Source organism: Cotesia typhae, unplaced genomic scaffold (genome assembly GCF_013202065.1).
Source record: "Cotesia typhae breed Kobodo isofemale line unplaced genomic scaffold, CoteBio_Ctyphae contig_22, whole genome shotgun sequence".
NCBI lineage: Eukaryota > Metazoa > Arthropoda > Insecta > Hymenoptera > Braconidae > Cotesia > Cotesia typhae.
This window is the reverse complement of record NW_027423728.1, coordinates 2,344,654-2,370,972: the sequence shown is the minus strand read 5'-3', so window position 1 is coordinate 2,370,972 and position 26,319 is coordinate 2,344,654. Positions and strand designations below refer to the sequence as shown.

At 27.5% G+C, this 26,319-nt stretch overlaps 1 protein-coding gene across 2 annotated transcripts in view; it reads right to left on the bottom strand.

The window, feature by feature from the left end:
• Positions 1 to 26,319, bottom strand: part of Cad99c (cadherin 99C) — a 117,379-nt gene that overhangs the window by 13,031 nt on the left and 78,029 nt on the right. The window contains exons 2-6 of one of the 2 annotated variants that reach the window (XM_074237450.1): positions 21,074 to 21,143; positions 14,263 to 14,328; positions 11,985 to 12,163; positions 8,478 to 8,600; positions 6,543 to 6,806 (exon numbers count right to left, since the gene is read on the bottom strand). In XM_074237450.1, the coding sequence (XP_074093551.1) occupies positions 6,543 to 6,806; positions 8,478 to 8,600; positions 11,985 to 12,163; positions 14,263 to 14,328; positions 21,074 to 21,143 (702 nt within the window). Of the gene's footprint in view, positions 1 to 731; positions 1,642 to 6,542; positions 6,807 to 8,477; positions 8,601 to 11,984; positions 12,164 to 14,262; positions 14,329 to 21,073; positions 21,144 to 26,319 lie in introns of those variants that run through there. The other variant, XM_074237451.1, reaches the window with a different exon arrangement.

Sequence of the window (26,319 nt, the reverse complement as noted above, 5' to 3'; positions counted from 1 at the left end):
AAATAAAGGGAGAAACAACTTTTAGCGGTGTTAAATTATTGGGTGACTGGGTCAGTGAAAAAAATACTAAAGATACGTTATTGTCCCGTCTTGACAATGTTAAAGGTCACTCTCGCAAACATTCTCTTTCACTTAAATATTTATCGTTATTATTTTATTTCCTTTATCATTTACCGTGATCTCTTTGTCACTGCACACCAATCTACATCTACCACAACAATAATCTCGATCTATGATGAAATAAACTTTCATATGCCTTTGACCTTTTAAATTATATAGATTACTTTTCGTTTTAATCCAATAATTACAGTTAATCATGCCTTTTTTTCATATTATCGATTAATTTTTATAATGAAATAAATAATTAGGAAAGTTGCTGGTACAACAAAGGGCAATAACTTTTAAAAAATATATGATATTTAGCAATCTGAAAAAAAAATATCGGACTTTTTAGCGAAAAAACTTAAACTCAACTTGGAAAAAGCAAGATTCTATCGAGCGTAACAATTCCATCGAATTCTAGTTACAGTAACCATTGAACAATAAAATATAATAAAACACAACAGAAGTTATTTGTTATTTTTGTAGCAAAACAAAATAAATTGAAGAGTTGACAAAAAAATAAAAACTGATTGAGTTTTAAAAAGCATTATCTGTGAAAACATAAATATCGATTTGAGCTGAAATCGATAGGGCGTATCCCAACCCTAGCATTCCACGGTATTACTCACCGTAAGAGACTCATTGGCACAATCAATCCCCAGGACATTTATTGCTATCACGAGTAGTATCACTTTCACAAATTCAGACATCAATCTCATTGTTTAAACAATAAATAAACCATTGGAAATGTTACTAATTCTCCTTTAACCAAATGTATTGTCCTCCGGGAAATAATTAGTCTTATTTATTCGTGTGTCGGTAATTGTAAAGAAGAAAAAAGGAAAAAAAGATAATAAAATACTGGGTAAATATTTCCATGTAGAACTAGCTGTATTTCACCTGAAGCGATCGAAAAAGTTAATCAGTTATCTCAATATCTAAATCGTAATCTTATTCGGACTCGATTGATGTTTATTACTATTTCTGTATCTGTGTTGTGTTGCCGTGCCGTTTAAGTGACATGTAAGTAATAAAAGACTTAGCACAATATTAAAAGAAAGAGAAGGAAGAGATAGAGAAGATGAGTTTAGGAATTTGAAGATAAAAAGAACCGACGAGACACAAGGAATCACGGAAACGAGTTTAATTTTTTGAGCAATTTGTTATTTATTTACGTTCATTATTTTCTTACGCAATTTCTCCGTAACCGGTTGATAAAATCTCAATATATTTATAGTTAAGTATTAGACGATACTTTTTTATCTGGGTATTTTTAGTCCGGGCAATAATATACGTAAAATATAGCTCTTCTATTGATGATTATGGTTATTTTATGCCCACGCGATTTTATACGATGCACTGATCTGCTTTACGATGTATGACGTGTCATGACGGAGATCAATCCTTTCAATATGTATCGGTGTGTGTGTGTGTGTATAAAGATTGTGCAGTTCTTTCAGAATCAGGAAGAAATTTACTTTAAATATAATAATGTTAATATAATGTAGATCGCGATCAATTTTTAGTAATACAGCAATTTAGGATATTTTTAGTTTTTTAAGTACTTAGAAAAAATTTTTATTTTAAATATTTAGTTTATTTTCTTCACGCGAAATATTTAAAACTAACAATTATTTAATATTTAAAGTGTCAAACTGTTAAATTTTTTTTTTCAATTCAAATAATATCAGTTAACTTTGTTTTCGTACAATAAAAGCATAAATTACTATAAAAAAAAGGGATAATGTATCTGAACAAAACCAAAATTAAATTAACAGTTTGCCTTTTTATTTATTGTTTTATTCTGAGAATCAACAATATACTTGAAAATATAAAATTTCTCTATGCTTAATAGTCAGTCTCTACACTGAAAAAAAAATTTTTTTGACTGGAGTGTAAATTTTCTTGACTCAAGAAAATATCAAGAAAGATTGAAAATTTCTTGAATGAAGTCAAAGTTTTTTGAGACAAGATAAATTACTTCTTGCTCCAAAATAACTTTTGTTTTCCTTCAAATTTTCTTGGCGCAAGAAATTTTTTTTTTGTGAGTACGATTAAAGCTTTATATTTCTCTCTTAGACAAATAAGAATTTTGAAAAAAAATGCTCTGCTATGTAATATTTGTAAGATTTGTAAATAATCTATTTTGTAGCAAAGCGTTTTTTTTCGAAATTCTCATTTGTTTAAAAGAAGAACATAAAACTGCGATAGCTCTATAGTTGGGTTATGATTTCTATTAGTATCGCTCTCACATTAACGCGAGTCTGGTTGAAAAAAAAGAAAATAGATAGGACTCATAAGGAGATTCGATGGTAATCATAAGTGCAACAAGGATAGTACCGTTTCTCGCAGTGAGTGCGACGCGAGAAAAAGAAGGGACCGGCTGTTAAAATTTATAAAATTTAGTAGATTACAGTGATAAAAAGAAAAAAAAAAAGGACTATTGAGAATTTATGTTCTTGACAGAAAAAAAGTATATTCTTGAAAATTTTCAAGCATATATTTTTTCGTCTGAAGAATTCTTCCTTGTCTACAGAGTTACTCGAATAAAACAAGAGTTATTTTTTATTTGATCTGTTTCTCTTTTTAAAATATTTAAAGAAATAATTTTTGTCCTTATGTGAATCTAATTACTGAGATTTTGAGTGAAAATTTTAACAAGAGTAATTTACAGCGTTTTTTTACTTCAATACTTTTCTTTTTAGTATTTTAAAATTCACAGTAATCAAAATTTGAAAAGATATACTATTAAAAATTTTTAACTTTCTAGTATTTTTTTAAACCTAATATTTCAGAGCGTTTTTATATAAAATATTGAGTATTATATTAAATTACTCAGTCATGAAATCTATAACATCATTTATAAATAGCAATATATTAAAATACACTCGTCAATATCAATTTGTTAAAGTTTAATTAGCGGAAACAATTGTTTTTAATTGTCGCATCGGTGCGCAATTTAATTTAATAATCAAATAAAATAAATCCCTTTTTTTTAAACTCCACAAATTTTTTATAAGTACATAAAATATATAATAAAAATCCGAAAGTTTATACTTAATTATTAAACCACTAAGCTTGTTATAAATCTATTCAAAATTTCACTAACTACAGTTTAATGGCTTATTTAAAACAAAACCTTCAAATGTTCATTAATATTTAAAGTAAACTTGTCAATTTTTATGTTTTAATGAAAGTTTATCGTTATTGTGAAAATATAATTATTTTCTAGTTCAATTATGAATTATTCGTTTAAAATAAAAGCGGGAGGAAAGTTTTATCCTCAATATGAAGCTCGAGATTTAATTAACAAGTTGTTTTTAAATATATTAACTGATAAACAAAGTTTCAAGTGGCTAGTTTTTAATTTGGCGAACAATGTTTAGTTTTTATTTAAAATTTTTAAAATTTATTTAATAAAACCAATATAAGTAAAGTTTAAAAATTTTAAGGGACAAAAATTTTCAGTAACACTTCAGTGATCTTGATTTTTGTTAAGCCTAACACAATTTTTCACTTCAAAATTTTAAACTCGTTTATTATAAGTACCCAAAAATATTGAAGAATAGTTTCCAAATAAGTAAAAAAAAAAAAAAAAGTGACAAAACTATTAGACGCGACAAACGAACGCTGACTAATATATGACGAATAAGTTTCGCTGCTGAGCCTCTGAGTCGTACTGTTTACCTTTACTTAGCAATACAATAGTAATGGATACATAAATTATCTACCCACGATCACATTTTAAAGATAAACAATCGGCTTACACAAATGTCTGTCACTTGCTCTATTCTACTCTGCAGTGGAAAGAAAATTTTTAAGTAAACTACCTAACTCGGCTTTAATGATAAATTGAGCGCTTTCAATTTGTGATATTAGACGCTTAACCGTAAAATCAATTTGAGATATTATTGTTTATAAAATTAACCTATAATCTTAATCTATAAGTTAAAGTTATATAGGTACTAAAATATTGTTACAATTTTTTTTTAACTAAAGTCAATATGAAAATTAAAGCTTGTAAAATTATGAAACACAAGTGTACAATCACCTTGAAACCGGTAGTAGAAGAGTAACAGATACATATGTAAATTACGACTGTCTATGGCATTTAATCTATGAGCTGTCTGGTATTTACATATTATATTTAATATTTTTAACAAACTTGAAAAAAAATTAAAACTTAAACTGACAAAAAAATAAACTTAATTCGAGGGAAAAATATTGAAAACAATAATTTTAGAAAAATGTCATCATCTTAAATCAAACTGTTAAAAATTCTATGAAAATTAAATAAATCCTCTCGTCCTGAAATATCTCAGAAAATGCCTAAACACAGCTACTGTTAAAAGCGGAACCTAAAATTCCAATTTTAAAAGGTTCTTCACGGAAGTTACATTTTGGCACACCCTAATGTATAAATATAAGTAAAGAGTAAATTATAAATTTTTCATTGCTAATAAATAATTAATAGCATACATAAATGACGAGTAAAAGCACACCCTGAATACTCAAAGCTGTAGGCGCTAAAAAGCATCAGTAGAGGAGGAAGGTGAAGAAAGGTGACAATTGTGTAACATCTAGTAACTAGCAGACTACACCTGGATTTCTGCAGATATGGTATACGGTATGATGGTCATGGTATAAGGTATAAGGTATGGGATATAAAATACGTGAGTCATGAAGTCTCACGCTGTACTGCCCACTGGGCAATGAAGAACGTCACCGACTGAGTACTTGACTGGAGAAGTCTTCTAGTTTAGTCTCAACCTATCAGCTTAATATAAGTGGTAACAATTATAAATTTTTTCCTCCTATCAGCCCATCACTTCTGTTCGCTATTCTGAAGTAAATTTAAAGGCTCTCCGTAGCTTACTCGAATCAGATAGAACAGTTGTGTCGGTCGTATTAAATTCGAACAGAAGCAGAAGTTACGCTAACCGGGATAAGCTTTTTATTATAACGATTCAAGTTTTATAAACGATAACATCTGAGTCTGAGTCAGTTAACGCTCAGAAACGTGGCGATGTCTGATGCATTATTCACTCAACATTAAAAATTCTTCTTACTAGATTCCACAAATCCTTCCGTATCTTTTTTACGAGTTTCAGCATTTAAATTGCTGATTGACACCAGCAGGAGAAATACATTTTTTGATACTTGTGTGTGTGTAAGTATTTTTTAGATTTTATAATCCTAAAATTTGAATTTTTTTGATTTAATTGCCATTTTTTACACAGAAAAAAAAGTGAATTCAATAATATTTTGGTCCTCAATTTGTACTTTTTCTTTATTTGAGAAAAAAAAATTTTTTTTTCATTAACTATATAGGAAAACTTGAATTTCATGTTTTTGACTTAAGGAGATACTGCGGCAAATAAAGACACCAATAGATTATGGCTATTGGTTTCTTTCTCACGCACTAGTGTTGCCTCTCCTGACTGACTATCGCTTACTTACTTCCACTCACGTAAAATATCGAAAGTCATTAACTTTAAACATTTTTTATAAAAAAACGAATACCGCTCGTTTATAATATTTTTGATAAAAAATACTTGTTATAACTTCAATTAAATATTCTTAGTTTAAAAAAAAAAAAAAAATCCTAAACCGGTGAGGTTAGCTGAATGATCTAAGGCGCATGGTCTATAGAGCACTCGAACTGGCTTACCGGCCAGGCGTGAGTTCGAATCCCAAGCTGGTCTTAGAAACCATCTTGGTTGATATTCAACCCTTGCCGCGTAGATTAAGATTTTCACAAGCCAAAAAGACCCGTTAAAGTTGACTATATGACCACAGCAGTTAAAATCGACTCTAAATAATAATTAATTAAAAAAAAAAAAATCAATCCTAAGAAAAGTATGGTTGTTATTCAATAAAATGTTCACTCTACGGTCAGGATAAGGAATACATGTCAGATGTACGATTTTTAATTGCTAATATTTCGAAAATTAGCACCGCAAGGACTATTAAAAAAAATTATTAGTGTAGAGGACACTTAAAAGTACGCGTATTAAAAAATTGAAGAATATTGTAAGAAAAGTGATTTTGCACAGAACTTCCTTAAGTAGAAAAATTCTTGAACTGAGAATTTTTTCTTGATTTGAATAAAGCTTACTTGATTCTATAACTTTTCTCTTAAATCAATAAAAGTAATAAATTTTTTTCCACTGTTAATCCAAAATATTTTATGTGAAAATGCAAAAATAATAAAAAAATTCTTTTTATTCAATTATTTAAAACTTTTGAACTAAAATGTTTTGTAGGCAAAAATATTGTTCTTGAGCCAAGATAACGTTTTTTCTGTGTATTCACTCATTAGTTATTGCAGGATTTGATTGCCTGAACCGAGTCTTTCAGTAAATAATGAAACTGCTGGGAAATAACCTACCAGAATAAGAAAAAGAATAAAATCTGTTAACTGGTTAGGTTTAACTTACGGATGCGAGGATGGTGACGAGATAACGCTGCGTCCTCTCGAAGTCGAGTGTTCGATTGACCGTGACCTGTCCCTGATGTGGCAAGTTGATGCTGAAATAACCATACCCATCTGCGGTTGTAATTCTATCACGACCGACAGCATTGTTGCTGCCAATACCGTTCCCATCTCCTGGCGCTATTGAGTATTCCACGAGTCCATTCACACCCGCGTCAGCGTCCACTGCTACCACGTTTTGAAATATCGTAGAGCCTACTGGCGTCAGCTGAAAGTATCAATAGAATCTAATTATTGTTTTACAACTGTTAAATTTTCGTTCATAAATTTTACTATTGAAAATTGAGTTTATGTTAAAATTCTGATGTGAAATAATAATTTAATTTATCGCGCATAAAGTAATGAAATTAATTATGCATTTCACAGCTCACATTTCAATTTACTAGAATTTAAAAATATAAATAAAAAATGTCACGGTCATACTATAGTATTTTTTTAACAATGAATATTTTATGACATCAAAGATAAATTCACTCTACAAGAGATATAAAATAAAATATTTTATTTCTAACATTCATCCTTGCGTGCTGGTAAAAAAATTCAATATTAAATGACCTAGTATTTATTTTATCCATAATAAAATTTTTCAATATTCGACTGACACCAAGTATTGTTATTATTATAAATTATGTAAAGCGAAAAATTAAATTCATTATTTATCAATATAAATTCATTCATAAGAAAATTTAATATTATTGAAGTTTCATTTTTAAATTTAAAAAAATTGATTGAAAAATTTTTTTACGTTAAATAAAATCATTTGAATTGTAACAAACTTTGGGATAGAAAAATTTTCATCTTTTTTTTTTTAGGATAAAAACCTTTTTTTTATTTATTCGACAATAACTGTAAAAAGAAAAAAAAACATGAAAAACTCAACCCAATACAACAAATTGGTAAAAAATAGTATTAAGAGACATTTAAAGTTGAGATGGGCAATGTCTTACGTTAATTGCGTTATGACATTTAAAAGTAATGTGAAAATAAAATCGGTAAAGAGCTCATAAACGCGCGAATAAACCGGTATTCGCGACAGCTCATAGCGTTAAAATGTTTTAAAGTAAAATTTAACGGTATTTATTAAAACGTAGAAATGCTGGAATTTATAAAAAAATTTTTTTTCATTTAATTGTTATTTTTTTATACAGCGGCAAACTTTAAAGAAAGACTTTCAATGCATCGCTTGTTAAAATTATTCCACGTGCTGACAGTAACGTCTCATATTATCTTGTAAAAAAGAGTATTCTTACTTGTACTTATATATACATATATATTATGCATTATTGTGTCTATAGACTTGACTTGTTCTAGCATAAGGCTAGTGGCATGTTCGCGCTTCATCACCTCTCAGTTTCTCCCTCTTGATTCACGTCGACGTCGTTAATGTCGCGATAGATCCCGCAATTACGCTGCTACGATTAATTAAGCTCCGTGCAACGGTGATGTAATGACACTCTTTTCTCAGACTTCGTAGAATTTTTTTTTAATAAAGAATTTTTGTTTTTAAATAACGATAAAAAAAGTATCTTATAGACACTTCGATGAAATTTGAGATTTTCTGAAGGCATGTTTTCGGTTAATTTATAATTGCATGACGATAAAAATAATAATTATAATGATAATTATGATTAAATTGGCCTTACTTTTGATAATGGAAGGCAATGGTCGTTTTTTAAAATTAAAATAAAGTTATTTTACGCCTGGAGCCATCGTCAGAAGCTGTTATTTGTTATTATTATTTTTTTTTTCACTCCAAAGCGCTCATGAAGACTCAAGTTCATGTACCGATAAATATACTAGACTGGGTTTAGAAAAATATTGCAATTAACTGTTAAGTCATGGGCATTGAACATTAAACATTGATGGATTTATTTATTACCTCGGGTACGGTTGTTTCATACGGTGTATTGATGAACTTTGGTGCATTGTCATTTACATCGGACACTCGGACAATTATCGGTATAATCCGCTTCTTGTTTGTCGCTTTCACTGTACATGCAAGCTGAAAAAATAAAGATTGAATTTAAAAATTGAAAATTGCATTTAACAAAACTTTATTATCTATGTAATTAAGAAAATGAGAAAAATTTTGTCTCCAGGGTATTTATATAATATAATGAATTTTTTTTTTAAGTTAAATTTAGTAAAATTGGAAGATCTTGACCTAAATTTGTACTTTTTTTATCGTTTCATATGATTTTCAGCGATTATTATTATTAAAATATTTTATAAAATTTCAAAGTGAACAATTTATTTTTAAATGCATAAGATAGTCTAAAAGAAGTAGAACTATTTCAAGAAAAAAAATAATATAAAAAATAATCTTTTTTCAAGTGACACTTAATTAGACTAATTAGTCGAAAAACTTTATCCCATTAAAGTAATGATCTATAAAAAAGTAAACGTTATCAAAATCGTTTTTTATTACGATTCATAACTTTACCCATAAAAAATAAAAAAGTTTTAAATTTACATCAATAATTCTTTGACGATATTTGTATAGTATAATATATGTAAAATTGGAAGCGGTCGAAAACTTAACTGTGAAAAACGTAATTCACCTTACACAGAACGATCTACGAATTAGTATGCAATGACAGAGTTTAATGTGTACTTGGCATTCGATTTCTTTGCTATGAATGAATCGCTTAAATTAATCCCGATAGATGAATAATTAAATTCAGTCAAAAGATAATGTAATTGACATAATTCATATGCTTAGTTTGCACAGTATTTTTTTGTTAATATTTACTTGAAGCAGAAATAATAAAAATATGAAAAAAAGCAATTGAAACTTGTTTGAATAAACAGTTTAAGCTAAGGAAACATTAAACAGAAGGAATTTCAATAAAAGAACAAGTAACATTGAAAAATTAATCAATGAATTTGACTGAACAACTCAGATGCATTTATGTCACTGAAATAAATAAGAATAGTCTTTTATTTATCAGCTAAATATTCTGTGACCTATTTATTGCCATCAAAAGAAAATTTATTTTATTTCACATTTATTTAAAAAAAAAGAAATCACATTATCATAATTTTTTCTATTTATAAACAAAAACCTAACTAGCAATTTAGTGGTTGAAGGTTACTTTGTATCGTGTCCCGGAAACATATTCATGTCTATGAGTAATACGCTCCAGTTGTGGAAGAAAATTTGATTCATGAAAATAGATAGCTAAATTTCTAACTTATCTAGATAAGCATTTTTTTTTTTCTAAAAATTAGCAATCTTGAGTCACTTTCGAGAATTTTAAATTTGAATTTAAGAAACTTTGGCTCAATGATTTTCCGATATTTTTAATCACAATATAACGAAAAAAAAAAAAAAATAAATTTTAGAACCAATATCACTAAGGTCAATTGTCAATTTTATGAACGATGTCACAGGACCTATTTCTATAAAATATGGAAGTATGAAAAGCATTGGAGAATTGATCTTTTTTTCTGGTAAAAAAATCTATTGTTAAGAGATCATTCTGGTTTGTAACTTAAAAAAAAAATAATTTTTTTTTACATTTTCGAAAATGCATATCGATACTGCCATTCTAATATATCGTAGCCCACAAAATTTAACAAATTAAGTTTGTTTTTAAAATAGAATCATAACAATATTGTAAAAGTCATATCAAAAATTTAAAAGTTCAATAGTTTAATAACTATTTTTAAACAATTATTTTCATCTGTCGAATCCCATTTAATCAATGTTAAAAATAAACCGTTTTTACTGTCTGCTGCAAAACTTTATAAATTTGGAATACGAAATGTTAGAATGGCAGTATCGATATATTTATATCGTCCTAAAATTTTTAAGTGATCGGACTGCAGCTATATTATTTTACGAGGTTTATATGGATACCAGAGTGAAAGAAAATCAAATTTTGAAACAGGCTGAATGGATTTTCTATAGTGCTGGCATTGCTGATTGATTTTAAGTGAGATTTTTTTTTTATATTAAAAAAACTTTAAACGCGTATATCTCAAAACTATGATTTTCTGGTTTACTTTAATGATATCTCCGGAACCACTGAACTGATCTTATTGAAATTTAAACCACATATTCTACATAGTAGTAGTTATGGCACGAACAATTTTAAGATTTTTTTTTGTTTGATCTCTGTTATTTTGTTTTTTATCAATAAATATTCATCTCCGTAGTTCCTGTCATAGCTGCTGATTTATTGAAGGTATATAATTTTGGTTTTTGTGTTTTAGATGTGCCGTTATCAAGTTATTATTTACGTCAGCGACATACCAACTTTTGGAGTAGCTTTGTTTATCCCATTTTTTGAGTTATTCACGAGTGTATGTGTTGAAATGAATTAAGTTTACATCAATATCTATAATAGTTTCTGTGTAAAAAAATAAGAGTGATCTCTTAATATATATTTTTATAATATTTTTTAAAAATTTATTTAATTTTTCATTTAAAACTTGGATAGTTGATTAACAAATTTTAGTTTTTTAAAAGTTAAAAAAATTACTTTTAAGTGCACAGAAAAAAAAATTTCTTGAACCAAGAAAATTGTAAGGAAGACCGAAGTTATTTTGGAGCAAGAAGAAATTTCTTGGCTTAGAAAAATTTAACTTTTTTTAAGAAATGTTAAAACTTCATTCAAGAAATTTTCAATCTTCCTTAAGATTTTCTTGATTTAAGAAAATTTACGCTTAACTCAAGACTTTCTTTCTTTCTGTGTGAAAATAAAATCGAATTTTCAATAGAATTGATAAAAAAAATTTGAAAAAAAAAAGAACTTAATGAGTAAGATATAAAAGTATATAAAAAAGTGCAACAATTGCCTCGAACAAAATTTTTTAAATCACAAATGAGATATATATGTAATAAATTTTTTCTTATCTTAAAAATTACGTACATGATTATAACAAATAAATCAAAATTCGATAAAAAATACATTTTTAACAAAACGATAAGAATCTTTGACCTTTCCTCGAAGTTGATAAAGTTTAACCAGTGTATAAGATATCAAACCTTAAATAAATATGTTGAAGATGTTGAAGCTGTCAAGTTTTTGCAAAAGTGTCTGTGAGAGCAACTGCTGTTATTATGAAATATAATTAACAACAAGTAAAAATAATATATGATTTAATGATCCGTCAACGTTCGAGTTTGAACGTATAAAAATGATGGATAGAAAAATCTGGCCGATCTCTTGAGACATGCAGAGCAAATAATGAGCTGAGTACCGTTATCCTGTTAAGAGTTGCAGTCGAGTTGCACTAAGTACGAGACTAAGACTAAGACTCAGCTCCTATTTTCTATTATGGAGCTGATGAGTATCAGAAAAATATATCCTCGCTTAATTGTATCAATGCTGGCTGGCCCGATAAAAAAACCGTAAAAAATAATGCTACACATATTTACCTGGAAGACAACGTGCGAGAGGTTCTCGGTGTCGCGATCCAGTTGTTTAAGGAGTCTCAGTTTCTTTCCATCGAGGGCGAATAGTGGCGCCTTTCCGGGAAATATTACCTCCAAGGTGGTCTCGTTGTAGGGATTCCCATACACCGGAAGCTCTTCGGGCGTTGTTGGTTGCTCATAACCTGTCGATTAAATAATTATTTTTGTAAATGATAATATTTATACAGCAAAATTGAACGAGAAATTTACAAATTACACCGTGAAAAAAGGAGTATTTTAAAAAATCTTTTACACTACTTAAATTTATTTGATTTTTTTATTGGACTTAATTTAACTAAAATAAAAAAATATTTTTTTACTGTAAGATATTTATTTCTTCGTATACAATTAATCAAGAAAGTAAAAAAATAAATTTATTTATGTTTATGGATTGGAAAATTGAAAAAAATTACTGTTTAAAAGTTTACTTTTGAATTTTTTAGAATAAAATCAATAGTTTATTGTTAAAAAAATTGAAATTTTCAAAAAAAAAATCCTTTGATCAAATACTAACTTTTTATACTTTCTATGAGCTGCAAAATTTTATTCAAATTAATAGAATGCTTTTTGAGTATTGACTTGGAATAATTACAAGTTTATAACTCAAAAATTATGAATTGAAATTAAATTTTATAAGGATAACTTTCGGTTCAAAATTACCACAAAAACATTAATTTATACCAAAAAATAAATTTTTTTAATCAATTGTTCTTAAAAAACTGTAAGCTCGGTTTTTGTAGATTATTTTGATAGCTATTAATTGAATTGAATTAAAATTTTCAGGAAATACTTTTGAGATATCATATTCAACTCTTTTGAGTTGAAAAAATTTCGAAAAATCTCGGTCTTGTCTAGTAATAATAATAAGAAAAATCCAATGATGAAGATGAGGATGAGGATAAGGAAGAGAATGAAAATTAATCATTTCTGATGGACTTTGTTGGTATAAATCTCGTGTATATCTGGTCGCGGTAAGTCTAGCGGCTGGAGCTACAGATGCTAATGTTAATGAGAACGAGAATTGCGCACGTGAAGAGAAAGAACACAAAGATGATGGTGATGAGAAAGTGATTCTGCAGCTCCAGATTATCATCGAAGGCTAATAAATGGAATAGTCGACGTGGCAGGTAGCTTCATAAAACGTATTAGTGTGAGGTAGTCTCTACACTAAACTACCTCGGCAAATTACTTCCTCATAAATATATGTATAGAAGTATGAATAGATATATAAACATCCACATGGCTTGGTTTATGTATTGCGAGTACAGGTAGAGGCTTTACGGATGCTCGGATATCCCATAAATGAGTTCATATATATATACATAGAAGCTCACTAATTTCGCAGACACCTTATTCGTTTAATTAACCCTTTTAAGTCTTTCCTGATAACTTACCCCTTTAATAGCCCGCAATATTCAATAACTTTTTTAATTTTTCCTATTTAACTTCCGCACTTGACCTCACTCTTTTTTTAAAACTCGTTAATTATTGTTAAGTATTAAGTATTAAGTATTAAGTATTAAGTATTTCCTTGATCGGCTGAAAATACTACACGCGGAAAAAAAGTCTTATTAAAATTTGACATAACTGTCAAATTTACATTTTTAGAAATTTAATGTTTGCATTATAAAGACTTTTATTACTTAAAAATGTCAATTTTAAATTAGGAAAATAGCTAAAACTCTTATATAATTTTATGTAACAATGTAAAAAATTTTTTTCTGATTATGTTAATTTTACAGATCGATTCCTGTGAATTTAAAAATTTTTTATAAATATATAATTATTTAACAATTTAATTTTTATATATTAATTCATAACTGTTAATTAAACAATTTATCCTTGTAAATGTAACATAAAATGACGGTGTAATTTTTTCATAACCATTTCTGTAATTTTCACATAATTTTTTTCGATACATATAATCTATCATATGTAATATGTAAATTTGTAATTAGCTACAGTTAAGTGATTACAATTTAAATAAAGATAAGAGAAGAAAATAATTATTGTGAAGGGTCAGTATTAACATATCTATCTCGAGGGTTAGTTGTGACACGTGACGAGATGCTTTTCTTCTTCTATGTAATGCGCTATAGGTACGGGTACTAACTCATAACACCCCGGTATCACCATCATAATGATAATGATAATAATGGTCCTCACAGTAGATGTATATATAAGTAATATGATGATAACCGCAAGTTTGATGCTCCGAGTGATTGAAGAATAAAGTACTCACCAGAGCCACGGCTTTCCTCAATGTCAAGGATGATGTTTGACTGGCCTGTCGACTCCTCGCACAAACCTGAAACATAAATAATTAACGTTATATTATAATAAATTATTGTAAACACAAATTCATTTATCACTCGGGATTTTTATTTTTAATAATTATAATCATTTGTTTTACTTTTCCTCGCTGCACATTATGAGACTTACAAAAAAAATAATAATAATATTAATATTAATAAAAAAATTCAATTTCAATTTAATGACCAATAAATATGTAAGAATTTTAACTACGAACATAATTGATAAGAAATATCGTTAGATTGCATTAAAAACTAGCTAGCTATAATCACAATTATTGAAATATTCTTGTTGACATTTTATATAATTTAAATAATCATATAGTTAAATATTTAAAAAAACTGATTTAATGATACTTTATTATAAGCGCGTATCGCTATCAGCGCACGTACTAAACAAGATATTCATAATAAATATATCTAAGTAGATATAGAATATATATATATATATATATATATATATATATATATATATATATATATATATATAAGTCCAGATATAGAATATCGATAATAATAACATACATATTATCATTTTTCAGTGTAAAATGCACGTGGATAACTTTTTGTTGACGGTAAAATTTATTTTATTTGCACAATTTAATAATTAAATTTTATTGGATAATCAAGATTTACCGTTGCGCGTAAAGATGAACGCCTTTTGCTTTTGCTACGTTAGATTATATTGCTTTACAACTGTTACTCACTTATGTATTGTGTTTAAAAAATTCTAATATAATGCGGCAGCCCACACGTCAGTAAACATTATTTTGTTTTATTTTATTTCATTTTATATGACCTTTCTCTTTTGGCGCGTGGTTTATACGCTACCTTTTTTTTTGTTTTTTGCTTTTATGAACCAAGTAAAGTGTGCATCAAGGAAATGTAGAAGTGAAGATGATAATCAACAAAAACTATGGGAGAAAATATCTAGATATAACTTTAATCTAAATTACCGATTAAAATTATATATTACGTTTAAATTGGTGTTGTGGGTTGAGTCATTTTTTATCTTTAAATAACGGGTTAAATATTGAATTCAACAAAATTATTTTTATTATGATTATTTAATTTAAAAAAAAAAAAAAATAAATAAAATTTTTTTAATACCGTAAATAAAATTAAAACTTGAATAATATATGCAACATCAGTACGAAGAAATACATTGATTTGAAAGGATATTACGCTACAGATGATCGATGGGTTAACAAAAGAATGTAATACACTTCAACGATAGCAGATGAATTAAATGGATTTTTAAAAGAATGTATGTATGAGGAAAAAAAAAATAGGTAGGTAAAGTAGTTGAGAAATGTCAAATTATCTTTTATTTTCATACTTGAATTCTTTGTATTATTCCTTTATTTTTACTCGGTCTTGTTCGCGATCTATTGAGGGAGTGAATCAAAAGAGGAGCGGCTGAGCATCTGCTTTTATATGCCATACGTGTAAAGATAGAGATACTCATATATACAATGAAAACTGCAGACTTTAACCTTTCATCATCAATACTATGAATGTTAAATAAAATAAAATAAAAGAAATAAATAAATAAAAAAAAAAAAAAAACACGAATCTTTTCACCGGTGAATTTATTCAATTAATAAATCTGTTGATGTTAAAGTTCCAGAGAAATAACACTGACGGCTAATTAAAAAATTTATTTTAATATTCTTCTAAAGCCCACGCGTTTATATAAGTTCAAATGTACGGGATTCTAGTATTGGAAATATATAAATATATTTATGGGTTTTGTAACATTTAAACAAAATTTTAAACGTTTAATTTTTTTTCCTTTGTCAATATTCAAATGTAGCGTAAAACTTTAGTGGCGTTTAAATTAAATTATGTTTCTACTAATTATAACCACTGAATATTATTCATTTAATAAAGACACGCTTCCGTGTTTGTAATTCTCTCACGTACTTTCTCATTTTCAAATTAACAATTCATTTTAATTTCAATCTTTTATGCTAATTTATTTTCTTAAACCTAAAAATCATTTTTTAGGAAAATTAATTTACTTCCAGAATTTTTTTCTTTCAAAACAATCTTTTTTTTTTTTTTTTTTTTTTTTTTTAATTTAAATAATTGTAAGAAATTTTTCAAAGTAAAAATCAAAATTCCAAATCTGTTTTTTTTTTTTTAATTAATAATTACACTCAGCGTTTGCTTAAATTATTCCTTAAATCGCTTAACTATTCCGTCAACATATTTATATCCGTCGTCGCTATTGTTAAGGAAGTTCGAGCGTAACTAATGAGTCAAAATAATGTTAAAATTTTTTTTTAAATTTTAGTCTTCCTAATATTCGTTAAAATTCTTTATGTTAATTAAAAATAATTTAAACAATTTAATAATTGATGATTTTTTACTTATTTAATAAAGTGAAGTAATAAAATGACTTTCGTATTTAATACTTGCCGGAATAAATAAACATATTTGGCAATGTCGCGTTTAATTATACCCATTATAGAGACGTAGATGAGTGTGTGAATTAAATATTTCTCTCTCTGTAACTATATTTCTATCTTTTTTGTTTTCTCTGCTGTTGATGCGATGTTGTCAAATCTTTATTCGAATAAATAGCTGACGATGAACGAGTTACAAACATAAAATTTAACTTTAAATATTTCAAAAATTATATCGGTAATATATTATTATTAAATTGTTTTTATGTATTGCAATAATCTAAGTTTCTTGTGTATAGTTTTTTATCCGTTAAAGTTGGGAGATTAATATTGAAAAAAATAATTAAAGTCTCGATAAAAGTTTGTCCGCCATAAGAGACCGCACGGAAAAAAAACTCCTGTCAAATTGACAGAAATGAGTATGTTAAAATGACAGGACTATATAAAGTTAAATTTACAAATACAGGAGTAAATCTGTCAATTTGACAGTTTTTTCTGTTAATTTGACAGGAGTTTTTTTTTCCGTGCGGGTATAAGAAGAATATGTAATTTTTGAAATTTAATATCTACGTAACTAAACGGCGAATTTTTTTAAAATTTTGGGACTATATTAAGTGATTAATTAAAATTTAGCACTTTAGCACCATCTACATTATTTATTTTTATTAATCATTTATTGATTTATTTATGTTGTCATGACATTTAATTCTGTTTATTTTTATTTTATTTTTTCGTCATAAAGACACAGTTATCAGTTCAGTTGTTATTAAGAAAACTTAAGAAGACGACATATTTTGTAATTCTTACTCTGAAATAAATAATATTAAAACGGAAACAAAGTTTAATATTTATCAGACTAGATAAATGACGTATTTATTTATACGTATACTTAATTTCAAAGCTCAAAGTCGGAAATTATTTTTTACATTAGATTAGCTCGAACCTCCTTAAAATTGTACCTGACTTTTATTTCGAAATTTCACAAGTCCCGCGTTTTAGGGTTTTGTCACCCATAAAAAACTACTTTGTCCTTGAGATCGCCCTCTTTCTAGAAAGCCAGCTGCAAAACTACTATAGTGTACTTTTTGTTCACGCACGCGCAAGTAGAACCCAAAAACTCATAACATTCAACGCAAGTAATATAAGGTTACTTTGCCGTATATAATTCTCTGTGTAAAAGTTTTGCGTATAAAATATTGTGGATTTTTTTCTTAAAATAATATTTCAATAAACTTAACAATCAATTTTCGTACTCTTGCACTTTTATTGACAATAATAAACAATAATACTGTTTTTCTTGATACTAAGTTCGTAATCTAAATAGTAAGGTTATTAGTGCAAAATACCTTAAAGAAAATGGCTGAAAAATCTGAGCTGTGCGGCATATGTGATGGGAAACTCGACGGGAAGAAACAACAGGTTACTGTGAGGAAAGTCGGCTTACAAAGTTTGATCAGAGCTAGCAAAGAGCGCGAAGAACAGAAACATTCAAAATGGCTGGATCTTGACATGCTTGTGGTCCATAAACAATGTCAGCTTAGTTTCATTTGTAAAAGACAAATTGCAGCTACGAAAAAGAGGAAGCTCAAACAATCTCTAAGTTCTGAAAAGCCTAGCCACGATGATGAGCCAGAAGGCGCGGAAAATACTTCTGATTCAAAGGCATGTTTGATTTGCGGCAAAATTGGGGATAAAGAATTTGAAGAGAAAGTAAAAAAAACCGAGTTCAAAAAATTGATCACCATTAGCAAACAACTTAGAGATGATAAACACTTGGGTTGGGTTGATGTTCAGGAGATTGTGCTTCATAAAAAATGTTACGCTACTTATCTTTCCAAGAAAGAACCAGCTGCAAAGAAAAGGAAGCTTATGTGAGGATACATGGGTATAATATACGAAAAAGTTTTTGGAAGTCGTGTATAGAAGAAGAAAAGTGCGATGAAAAATTGAATTTGAAGATTAAAAAATTTTTAAGTTTACCTTTTGTGCTTATAGATGTAATTTTGTTTTTTTTTTCTCTGTATTAATGTAATGTATTTTTAAATTATCTTTAGAACTATAATAGTTGAAAATCTGTTTTGTTCTATGTTTAAAAATTCCAATTGTTTGTTCCAATAAAATTTAACTCGCACTTGTACAAAAATTTATTTATTAGTAATTAATAATGATAAACCTTATCAATTGAATTTAATTGTTACAAAAGTTACAAAAATTATTTCCAGAAAAAAATAAATTTTTCGTAACATTAAAAGTCACTCCTATATGTATAGCAATTTTCATATTAATCAATTAATAAACCTTTTTAGAAAAAGTGATTGAAAAATCCTTTTTTTGGCTCTAAAACATCACAAAAAATTATAGTTTTCACTTATTATTAAATTGATTTTTTTAATATTAATCTGCTAAATTTAGAAATATAATTTAAAAAATTGCAAAATTTTTTTATCTAATTTTTTTTATTTTTCAACACTTGAAATGAACAATCTGAAGTTTTTTTTTTTTTAATCTGGTTATATCTAAATCAAGTTTTTTTGTTATCAATTTAAAGTGTAAACCTTTTTATTATTAATTAAAATTTGAAAAAAATCTAAGAAATTTCAACCATCTAAATACCAAGTAATTTTACAATCATTCTTTCTTTTTTTTATTCAATTTTGTTAAACTCTTTAAATATTCATGAAAGAATAAAAATTAATATAGCAATCAAAATAGAGCATTTAGTTGCTTTACCAGCATAAAAATTCTATGAACCAGTTAATTAATACTCGAGTCGATTTATATTGAGACTCATATTTACCAATTTGTTTGCATTTTATTTAAAACACTATTTTGTCCTTCGGAGCATGAATTTATTCGAATTTAAAACTAGCAATTTTCCAAACGAGACGTGAATAGGTGAGAATTTTTTTTATTAGTCAGCCAATATTGTTATTTATTCATACGACATAAAAGCATATAAACAGCGTATTATTCCCGACAAATATATAAGTCCTTGCAGATAAAAATACACATAACATGAAACATGTCGTAGAAAAAGTATAACAAAAAAAAAATATATATGAAAGAAATAAAAGCGTGGTATTTATGATAAAATGGGAATAGAAATGGACGTGAAACAATCCGATAGTGGAGGTCCATTCCCACGATATCTTTCGGCGCAATATTGTGCATACATGTAATCCGGAATAAAATACCTATATATAGCTATAGCTTGTTGATACACATCGGGAATATTGCACAAGGACTTAAATCAGCCGGGGCGTGTAAAGTGCACTGTAACTATACTAGCAGAATAGTTTGTTTCAACGTTTGATATCGTCTAATATCTGACGAACTTTTGCCTTGACGTCTGGCCAGCTGCAGGATCAGAATCCTTGAAATACAAAGCAGATCACGGCTTACAGATTATTATTAGATGCTGGATAGATTCATCATTCACAGCATAAATATTTTGTGGTTCCGACAGAACTACACCATGCGGAAAATCTAATATTGTGATTCAAATTTAATTAACATAAAATCCGCCCCGTGTAACGTATTTGTTAACAAAACACGAGTACATCTCTACGAAGATGTTTATTTTAAAATTCGGGAATTAAATAGAACTTCAACCCCCGACATATCTCAACTTACACGCAAAAAACATGTTGAATATTTTTTTTCCTCTTGTATTATGTATTTTAAATGGTAATCTGTGTTTTTTTACTTTTTTTTTTAAGCTTGTGACCTTAGGTAAATTTTTTATGAATTTAATTATCGATTTTTTTTTTAACTATTCTTATCGACAGACATCGAAGTGTCTCGAGACAATTTTCGTTCATTTTTTAAATCATTTTAAGAATTAAAATCCTTGGAGTGAGAATATTATTGATCGTTTGTATTGTTTTATAAAAAGACGATGAAGTTTTTAATATTTTAAATTGTCTGGATGCGTATAAAGTTTTTTTTATATAAGTAAAACTATTATTATTTTTTTTTTTTTATTGGAAAATTATCAAGTATATAAAAAATTTCATAAGTATAGACTAATAAAAAAATTAATTTTATTCGAGGAAAAATTTTGAACCGAGAACATAATTTTCAAGAGTTTAATAATCTTGAATTAATTTAACATTTTATTATCCTTCCCCTTCAACATCTTCTAAAATGTGCGGAAAAATTCAAGATCTCAGAAGAATATTCATTAAAAATAAAAAAAAAATTAAAAAAAAGCTTTCATAAAATCTGGGTCAAAACACCGCAATTTAATTAGTGACGTAAAAAAATTTAGAACAACAAGAAAAACAATAAATGAAATTTATAATTTTGATATAAACATAAAAAAACTCACCAGGTTTTGAAAGAACATTTTGAGGTAGAATCAGACACAGCGAAAAAAAGACCCAGATAGTCAAGGGTGCCTGCAAAAGAAAAAACAAAGCATGAATTAATTAAAATATTATTATTTATTTAGAAAAAATAAAAATAATAACACAACCCGCGGGAAAAAGATAATATTCTCGGTGAGATAACCCGTACCGAGACAGTGACCCAAATAGTCGTGAAACGGAGATAAAACAATAATAATGATAACAATAAAAAGCAAGTGGTCTTGCTCTTGCTTGGAGGTACATACAGCGGCGCCTGTGAAAGAAAGTTACGCTCAGTCTTGTCTGAGAAGCCGCAAAAGTACCCAAGGGGGTCTGGCACTCTTTGGTATACATTCGTGCACTATACTGGTTTGCTAAAATATATTTCGGGTCTATATATATATGTATGTAGTTTTCGTATGTAGTATGTAGTATGTAGTATGTATTTGGTACTAGTCTGTATTTTCGCGAGCAACTTTCCAACAGTGCTTAATCAATTGCGCTGTCCATTCCCGCTTGTTCTCGATTATTCATTGAGACACTTAAACTTACTTTAAACATCCCTCGGTTACAATTATTGTTACGTTGTTTCCTCTACTTTATTACTAATTCAATGTTGTTATTGCAGTTACTGATATTTACTGCTAATTTACACCATAAATTTTTACTCAATTACCGAGTTTCATTTTTTTTAACAATAAATTATAATTATACTTTTTTTAATAGTCATTGCGATGAAACTTTTTTAAATTTATAGTCAAATTTTTGTTAATTTTAATTCATTTTTTTAAACTAATGGTCTTTATATTTGAAAACTTCGTCCATTACTCTGAACTTATCGTCTATTGATTTCTCTAAATAATTTCTAAACATTTCAAATTACTGACAATTTTTATATTAAAATAGAATTTTCAATTAAAAATTCTTGTAAACCTATTTCAAAGAATTTTTTTTTTTATTTCATTAAAAGTAAATTTTCAGAAATTTTTGTGTAAAATTATAAATATCTGATAAAATTTTCTTGAAGATTTCTTCTTAACTTTATTTTTAGAAAATTTTTAACTAATAACGAGTCATTTGTATAATAATAGTCTTGTAATAAAAATTTCTTAATCAATTTGTATAAAGTTAAAAGTTTTACTTTTTAAAAAAAAATTTTTTACAGCTTGATTAATAAATAAAATGTTTCATAACTTAAAATGAGAAAAGTTGAATACAAATACGAAATAACATAAATAACATTGAATTATGCAAATATTTGGTTATTGATAGTGAATGATAATAAATAAAAAAAAAAAAAAAAAAAAGAATAAAATTTATTAAAAAGTTGTAATTCCCGGCAACCTGAGGTGAGTAAAAGTTTTCCGGATGAGTTAGGTGAAACAATGCTATCGTATCCTCGCAATCTTTGGTTACTCTTTTGCCGGAGGGTGTTTCTCACCTAGACAGTATATAACACGCGTGTACGCGTCGTTGAGTCTTAGTTTCTCATAATATAATAATATTATGTATACTAGGCAGAATATCCACTTCCACGGGTACATAGATAGGTGACTCTTGACATAGGTACCCACCGTCTAGTCTGCCGTCTATACCCACTCACGTATGATACTACGATGCTAGATACCGCGTATAATACGGCGACAACGATGACGAACATTGATAATAGTTAGTACCTACTTTAGTACCTACACAACACCTTATATCTCCTCTATGACCGCTAGATATTATTTTTTATATTCATTTTCCGCTAGTTTTTCCTCTTTTCTTAATAAAGTTATATCCACCTTGTCTGAAGTCTGAAGCACTAGCTTTACCATTTTAATATTTCATATTATGTTGTACATTTCTCTTGTTTGTTGATGAATAAATTTTTTTTTTTTTAAATGAAAACAGAATATAGAGAACAAAAGTGTACGAGTGTTTCTGAAAAATTTACACTTGACATTATTATCACTTGCTTCTCTGGAGAAATTTTATTTTTTTACATTAAAGAGATGATCTAAAATTTCGTGAAGTAGTTCTATGAATCTCTTGAACATTAATTTTAAAATTCTATTTTGCACTGAAAAAATTTTTTGTTAAAACAACATAGTCGTGGTAAAAAATTGTTATGTTAGTGTAGAGACAACAAATCACATGTAATAATAAAAAAACAAAAGTTATAATAACTAATTTAATTTATTTGTTTTATATCAATAAAACAGTTTTGTTATTGCAGCAGAACTCTTTAGTTTTATTCAACAAAAAAGTTTCACTGAATAACAAATCGATTTGTTGAACCATCTAAATTCTCTCAAAGGAATAACAATTATTTTTTTAGTTCAGTTTAACAAAAAATAATTTGTTGCAGTAACATTAATTAGTTAGTTGGTCTTACAAATTTTGTTGCTGAACTAGCTAAATAATTTTGTTAAAATAATTAACAGTTACAGGAACAGATTTATTTTGTTATGCCAAAAAATTTATTTTTTTAGTCAACAAATAAATTCTGTTATTTTAATAAAATCAGCTAAATAATGGTAACAAAATAATTTAGTTGTAACAATAAACAGATATTGTTTTCCCAACAAAATGATTGTGGTTAAGACAACAGATTGATTAAGCGGGATTACAAACTGATTTGTTGTTGCAACTTGGCTCACTTGGTGAAAATAACTAATCAATTAATTACCATAAATAAACTCATTTATTACCACAAAATATTTTGCTATAATCCTGTCTTTTGTTATAATTCAACCAAATAATTTTTATAAGAGTTGTCATGATTAAAGTTGTTCAGATCTTCGATTCGAAATTTCTATTATAGCCCGCGGGTACATCCATAAAATATTTTCCACTCTCGCAATAAATCCAAACTAAATCGCTGCTTCCCAAAAGTTAAATGTCCAATTACAGATTAAAAATCAGAAGCATTAATTTTTTTGAAAGCTCCATTAATTTCCAATAATTACTCAACTTAATTCGCGCATTCATGCTCGTCCTCTCTAATTAAACGGCTCATTTAAATCCAAATTATTATATTTATATAATAAATGTTTTGTAATTCATAAGAAGTTGAATGCAACTCATTAACTGGCCAATTACCTTAATATAATACTCTTCATTTAATAAAACAAATCTAATACCGCGGTCATTCTTTGCAAACAGAAAATAGTAAAGTAGCAATAGCAAAATAAATAAAAATAAAAAAAATAAAAAAATAAGGTAAACGTTTATCTTTAAAGCGTACATAAAAGGGTACAGTATAAAGTACTACACAGGATAGTAAAGTATCGCGGCGTTACTACTACTATACAGCGGGTTGGAAATAAAACTATATAAAAAATATAAAGAAGGTCAGGTCACTGAGTTCTCTCGTTGAAGTCGAAAGTCTGTATTTTATATTCAACTGAGCTGGAGAATAAGTAAGAGTATGGACGTTTAGTTCTTAGGATATAAGTTTACACTTTTATTTGTATATTCTATTCGAGCTCCCGGCTATTACTCTGGCACGGTGGCGTCACGAGGCCAAGTTAAGTTTCCATCGATCTCCTGCAATTCTGTCTGAGTGCATTCATTTATCCTTTCAGTTTGCGTCGTTTGGATAGTTATAGAATCTCATATAAAAATCCAAACTGTTAGACACGATTATATCCCACAGATTGGAGCTGGTAATCATTCGAAGGCTGAGCTAAATATTTTTTCATTTTTTTGGTTACCTTATTTCAGTTGATAAAATTACACTGGCTTGGCCTCGGTGACCTTTGTAGACAAGACACGCCTTGGAGAAATGGCCACGGTTTATAAACTTTCTAGTGCTATTATATGCACTCTATCTCTATACAGAGTTTATTTACGATTGGCTTTTTTTATATTTAGTATTGAGTTAAGTTAACTGTTTACATCGTAACTCGGTAATTGAGAAATCTTAATTAAGCGATTTCATTTATTTAATTGCATAATCTACTTAATGGGAATCGGTCATTTTTACACCAAAAAAACGGTGTTTAGAATTTAATGATAATTAACGATCACAATGTTGATATACTAACTATATAATTGATCGGTTGAGTTATTGTGCTTTTTTTATTACACACCCCCACAGGAAAAATGTATCGGGACTCACGTTCTTAGATAACGTAACCCATATTTAAAAAATTTTATAGCAGGCAGTTGAAACGATATGATTTTTAGATTGGTTAAAAATGAAAATATTTATTTAAAAATAGTTATTAAATAATTTGACCTCTACATTTTTCATATCAGCTGCATAATATTGTTATGTATTTTAGAACGTGAATGTCTATATATGTTTTACATTAAACTTTCTTAGATTACCAAGTCAAGATATATGTTATAAAAGCACTAAATTTTTTGCAATTAGATACTTCAATTTTTCACTAGATAAATTTAGAAATTTAACTCTAAGTAGCGAATCCGTTAGAAATGGGTAAAAAATAAAATTAAAATTTTGAGTTTTATAGTGAAAAAATAATTAAGTTCTTGAGAATGAACACTTTTGTAGTAGTTAAGTCAATGATTAATACGATAAAAAATTTATTATCATACAAATTGACTTTTATTACACAGAAAGAAAAATTTCTTGACTGGAGAACAAAATTCTTGGTTCAAGAAAATTTTAGGGTGCCTGAAGACACTGAAGACTGAAGTTGTGTTGGCTGAAGTAAAAATTTTTCTTGAAATTCTATTCTTGGTGGAAGTAATTTTTTGTTAATTCAAATTATCATAAATACTTGATATAATAAATTTTTATATTTGATCAAGATTTTTATATACTGTAGGGAAGCAGCACCACCTACGTCAGCTGAGAAAAAAATTTTCTTTGACATGTTAATCAATATAAATATTAATGAAAATTTACTTCTATCGAGATATTTAATTTTTTGGAGCAAGAGAGAAATTTTCTCAAGACAAGAAAATTCACTTCTATCAAGAACTAAATTTTTTGGAGCAGGGGACTGAATTTTCTCGAAACAAGAAGATTTTCTTGACTTAAATCAATTTTCTTAGATCAAGATACGTATTTCTTAAAGCAAGAGAATTAATTTTGTTGGAATAAGTGAAATTTCTTGTGTCAAAAAAAATTTTTTTTTTTACTCAAGAAAATAATTAGGAAGAAAAATATTTTCTTGGCTCAAGTGAACCTTTTTTTCTGTGTATTTATTTATTTTTATTCTCAACCTATATGGAGATAAATTATTTTATTTTTGTGGGACTGATATTT